Source organism: Camponotus vicinus, unplaced genomic scaffold, assembly GCF_025532165.1.
Source record: "Camponotus vicinus isolate PSW18456_S1 unplaced genomic scaffold, iyCamVici1.0 SCAF_12, whole genome shotgun sequence".
NCBI classification, from domain to species: Eukaryota; Metazoa; Arthropoda; class Insecta; order Hymenoptera; family Formicidae; genus Camponotus; species Camponotus vicinus.
In genome coordinates this window covers 1337946-1342982 of record NW_028141948.1, presented here as the reverse complement: position 1 = coordinate 1342982, position 5037 = coordinate 1337946, and the positions used below count along the sequence as shown (strand labels likewise).

Sequence of the window (5037 nt, the reverse complement as noted above, 5' to 3'; positions counted from 1 at the left end):
TTTATTAAGATAGAGTAAATCAATAATAGTAAATAATTTATAAAAAATAAAATAGATCTGTAGGCAACAAATATAAATTATTTTATAATAATTATCTTAATAATGTGTTATTTTTAAAATTATGTATTGAATTAATTATATTTATTTCACAAATAAAATCAACATATATACAACATCGTAGCAGAATTTTATACTAAATTAATTAAATGTTTTATAATTTAATTTTTAAAGAGTTCCTTTTTTTCGTGGTTTGACTTACAAAGATAAGAATTATTTGCGCCGATCGATTAACTGAATTCGAAGAGTGCTTATCACGCAAATCTGACAGACTCTTGAAAATCCTAAAACCTAATAAAATCGAATAGAGGACCGCGATGTGTACATATCTTGAAGAATATTCTTAGCGTGTGGGTAGAGAGGCAGCTTCAAACATGGCTCTTCAAATAAACACCTAAGTGACTGTGTACTTCGCAGACCTCTACACGCAAAGATAACCATATGGCTCTTCCAGAGATATCATCGACCACATATACATTGTTTTACCGATATATGCAATTTTTTGTAGCATATCAAATTTTTCGGAATCCAATCCATCCCTGATTACGTATTATTCATGTTCAAAAGTAGCGACAAAAGTAGACACGAGATATAACATTTTTTATTTTGTTGTATTTTCATTCAATTAATCTACAGCTTATATTTTTAATTAGACGAATAATATTAGAATCTTAAATATATTTAATTATTATGCAAATCTAATTATGCGTGTGTACTAATGCTAGAAAATTAAAATTCTAGAAAATTTAGGAATGAAATAATATTAATAATTTTTTTACTTGAATTGAGAATCTTTTAATGACGCTAAGAAGTATCTAAGATATTTTATTCTCAAATATCTCTGAAAAATATCTAATTAAAAAACTTATTTGTAAAATAAAAAACTAGCTATTTAATATAAATTTTAGACACAATCTATCATTACGCTGTTATAAAAATGTATTACTGATTTTTAACTTTCTTACAGCATTTCTCGCGACGAAGAATATTATTTTGAAACTTGTATTCTCAACCACATCTGATACATCATTTTGATCAGACCAATCTTCTTGTGGCCACGCCTATCAGTATTTTCGTGGGCCAATCCAGTTAATCCAGTTAAATCACAACTGGTAGCAGTGATTTTTTTTTCAACCAGAAATCTTCTCTTAACATGGCACAGTCTCATTCATTCATTCACTTTTACGCTGTTCTGCAGTTCTCTCGAATATTTTTTTTTTCAAAAGTGATAATTCCTTGATAATGAAGTAATTTAAAGTCCATGCTCAAATTAATTTTCCTCTCCATCAAAGTCCCAATATAATTGCACATGCATAAAATAGTATTATAAAAAGTGCATACAGTGAATTGAGGTGAAAAAATAACTTAATAGTTATTCACAAATATCACTTAAAAAATTTACTTTAGTTTTAATAATAATTTTCAGTGTAGAAGTATATATATTGTGTATGATTAGACGTAACATTTATAAAATAGTAACGTATACTTTCAAGTACTAGTGACGTGAACGTAATTGATAACATCGTGTGAACAAATTCGTAAAAAAGAAGATGATTGGCACTAGTACTCACGTCATGGATAATTCTAATTGTTCAAAACAATTGAAATTTGGCATGGATCGCATTCTATCAAATGACATTCGCACGAAGAAAACAGGTAAAAATTGATAAGAGTAACAAAAGTTACAAATATATATATATATATATATATATATATATACATATATATATAATATATATACATATATATATAATATATATTTGTAGCATATAAATAAATAAATTCGATATATTATCTTGTTATGTATATTTTTGTCTAGTTAAAAACCCATTTGATATAAATCAGTTTTCTATCATATTTAACCAAAAATCATAATTGTGATCTTAATTTTATATATATATATACTATTTTATATGCGTTTAATATTGCTTATTACATATTTCATTTTCTTAAAAAGCGAATTTATTTTAATTCTTCGAAACTAATACGTTGATAGATATTCTTAAACCAGTTGCAATACAACTTCCATCAATATGTTGCCCTTGTATTGAAAGTTGCGGTCAATGCGAAAGTGTCAGAGCTTGCATGTCATTTTCGCACCCCCATTCATCATTACCTGAGGGCATCGCATCTACGTCTTATACTGGATTAATGGAGTTAGGAACTTTATATCGGCCGGCACCAATACGTCCTATACTGAGAAGTGAGTTATAATAAGCTAATAACTTAATATTGCATATTTTTCTTAAAATTTTACAAATTTTAAATTAAAATTCTGAGAAAAAGAGAAAAATAAAATCTTGATAGAATTAAGAACATAATTTTGTCTTCTATTTTATTTTTTGGAAACTTAATTTGTCATTTGTTATTTATTCTCAATTAATTACAATTCCAAACTTTTTAAAAAATTTGTAATAAAAAGACATTCAGTGATATTTTTATATGTATATGATTAAATATATTATTTTCAAAAATATAATTTTTTCAAATTTAAAAATAAAAAAAAATTAAATTTAAAATTTTTTAATTTTTAAATATAAATATATTTGTGTATGTATTGAATAAAAAATGTAGCATGTAAATATAATAAAATTTTGAATTAATGATATCTAATATAAAAAAATAGATAAAATACATATTTCATAAAAAGATTCCATTAAAAAGATAGACTTTACTTTGAATGAAAAAGAGAGAATTGTATGCTGAAATCTTCTTACTCGTAATATAATTAATTAATAATAATCAATTAAATTTAAACACGAGCATGATTAATCTTTGCGTAGATTTATAAGATTACTTTAAGAAGATTCAACCGGGGGAGTCGCAGGTTACGTCATTAACAAATGTTACCATATGGACACACTGTCTTGTCCCTCTGATATCCAGGAGCAAGCAGAACAAAATATTTATGTGTCAGTGTATTCTCGTGTTTCCTGTCTGTGTTTAAACGACATCTTAAGTGCCACCGAGCGTTTATACGCATGATGTAAACGGCGGTTTCAATATGCATTTTTTCTTTGATTATTATAAAATTCGACAGCGTGCTCCCACTCTTCTTTTCCCTTCTTAATAACTATTTGCTATTAATGTGTTATAAAATTTTAATAATAAAAATAAAATAGTAAAATAAATAAATAAATGGAGAGATAATAAATAATTTTAAAAATATCTGCTAATAAGTACACATTAAATAAGTTATTTTCTTATAACCTGTATTTTCAAAGGTTCATAATAAATATTAATAAAATAATAAAGTTATATATAAATGTAAGATATAAAGTAATATATAAGTCAATATTTTAATTTTAAATTATTATTAATTTATTGTGATTAATATAAGAATAAGAATATTTGAAACACATAATCTCTTTTTTATTACACTAGCGTTTTTTTTCTATTACATTTTGATACGATGCCAACATAATAACTTAAATGATTATATTAATCCTTTATATAGCATGCATATCTATGAAATGTAACGGAATTCATGAATTAGAAATATACGCTCAAAGAGAGATTAACATTGAAATCCCAAAATAACTGTGATGTTAGAGGTATCTGTTCGAATTTGTACGAAGATTTAGCTTGAGTGGGAGCACCACACTGTTTAAATACGTACAGATGTTGTATACTTTCATGTGGTTGTAAATCAGCTCGAAGTACCCCATCTTGGAGGCTTCTTTGGATTGAGATCTGTAGAAACTGATACCCATAGAGCCAAAAGTAACGTTTATCATTCATGACGCTTCTCCATCTAATTCACAATTACTTTTTCCCTTTTTTCGTCTCTGTAATACAAAAGTTTTAGAATATATTTGTAATAAATATTTTATATAAAGAATCCTCTATTTTTAATAAATACATGTATTTTTATTTATTTTTATGGCAGATTAAAGATATCTAATGTGTCATTAAGATAAAATTTTTAACATTATCAAATATATACAAAAAATTATAATAAAATTAAAAAAATTATAATGTTGGATTTCTTATATCTTAATTTATTGAACGGCCACACAATTAATAAGAGATTGCAATGTCTTTTGCGAATACATTGATATCTCTTTAATTCAACTCTAAATAAAAATGTGGAAAAAGAAAGCTACAAACGTCAAATTTTCTTTTCTCAATCGTTCTTTTGAAATGCTGTATTTATTATATTCATGATTATAATACAGAAACAAAAATAAATTTTAGAGACAAATTTTAGAGACAAATTCAGGTAAATAAATTATTAATTAAAGTTATTAAATAAATTAAAGTTATTAAATAAATTTAGGTAACACAATCATTTTTCAGCACCTATATCATCTTCTTCAACAATGAATTCTTCCGAAACAAACACACGAAGGAAGAGATCGTGGTCCAGAGCTGTGTTTAGCTCACTACAGCGGAAAGGTTTAGAAAGGAGATTTTCACTGCAAAAGTACATTACAAAGCCAGATAGACGACAGTTGGCAGCAACTTTAGGTTTAACAGATGCACAGGTTATATTATTTATAAAATAAAATTGCATTTAAGGAAATATTAATAAAAGAGATATTTATTTATATATTTTAATTAATAGAGCTTTTGCTTTTTTTATTGTTAGGTCAAAGTTTGGTTTCAAAATCGTCGGATGAAATGGCGACATACAAGAGAGAGCGAGAATGCTGCATCGGCTGGTCCAGATTCTACGCAAAAAGATATTCCGCAAAAATTAGTTAAACCCAACGTCAATGATACGATACAACAAAACGAAGAAGACGTAGAAATTGATGTAGATTTATAAAACTTTTATATATATATATATGTAGAAAAAATAATTCTGGATTCTTTTTAATGATACATTTAAAAGTTTTTTGAGAAAGTTTGAACATTAGAAGAATTGTTATTATAATACATAACGTATATTAAATATGTAAGAGCAATAATGTGTGCAATAATTGCGTATTCATTTTTTAAAGAAAAATGTCTTAAAGTTCAATTTTGCGAATATAT

General features: G+C 25.7%; 1 protein-coding gene and 1 long non-coding RNA gene across 2 annotated transcripts; one reads left to right on the top strand and one right to left on the bottom strand.

Moving 5' to 3' along the window:
• The first annotated feature begins 1256 nt into the window (after nucleotides 1–1256).
• On the top strand, nucleotides 1257–4969 carry LOC145962914 (H2.0-like homeobox protein). Its single transcript, XM_083084400.1, has 4 exons — nucleotides 1257–1713; nucleotides 2054–2260; nucleotides 4357–4544; nucleotides 4649–4969. The coding sequence occupies exons 1-4, from the start codon at nucleotides 1608–1610 to the stop codon at nucleotides 4826–4828; spliced, it is 681 nt and encodes a 226-aa protein (XP_082940526.1). The 5' UTR covers nucleotides 1257–1607; the 3' UTR covers nucleotides 4829–4969.
• Nucleotides 1915–4493, bottom strand: LOC145962915 (uncharacterized). Its single transcript, XR_014436028.1, has 4 exons — nucleotides 4360–4493; nucleotides 3677–3845; nucleotides 2855–2994; nucleotides 1915–2253 (listed from the first exon to the last, which is right to left on the bottom strand). It is a non-coding gene; the product is annotated as an uncharacterized LOC145962915 (long non-coding RNA).
• Nucleotides 4970–5037: the final 68 nt, after the last annotated feature.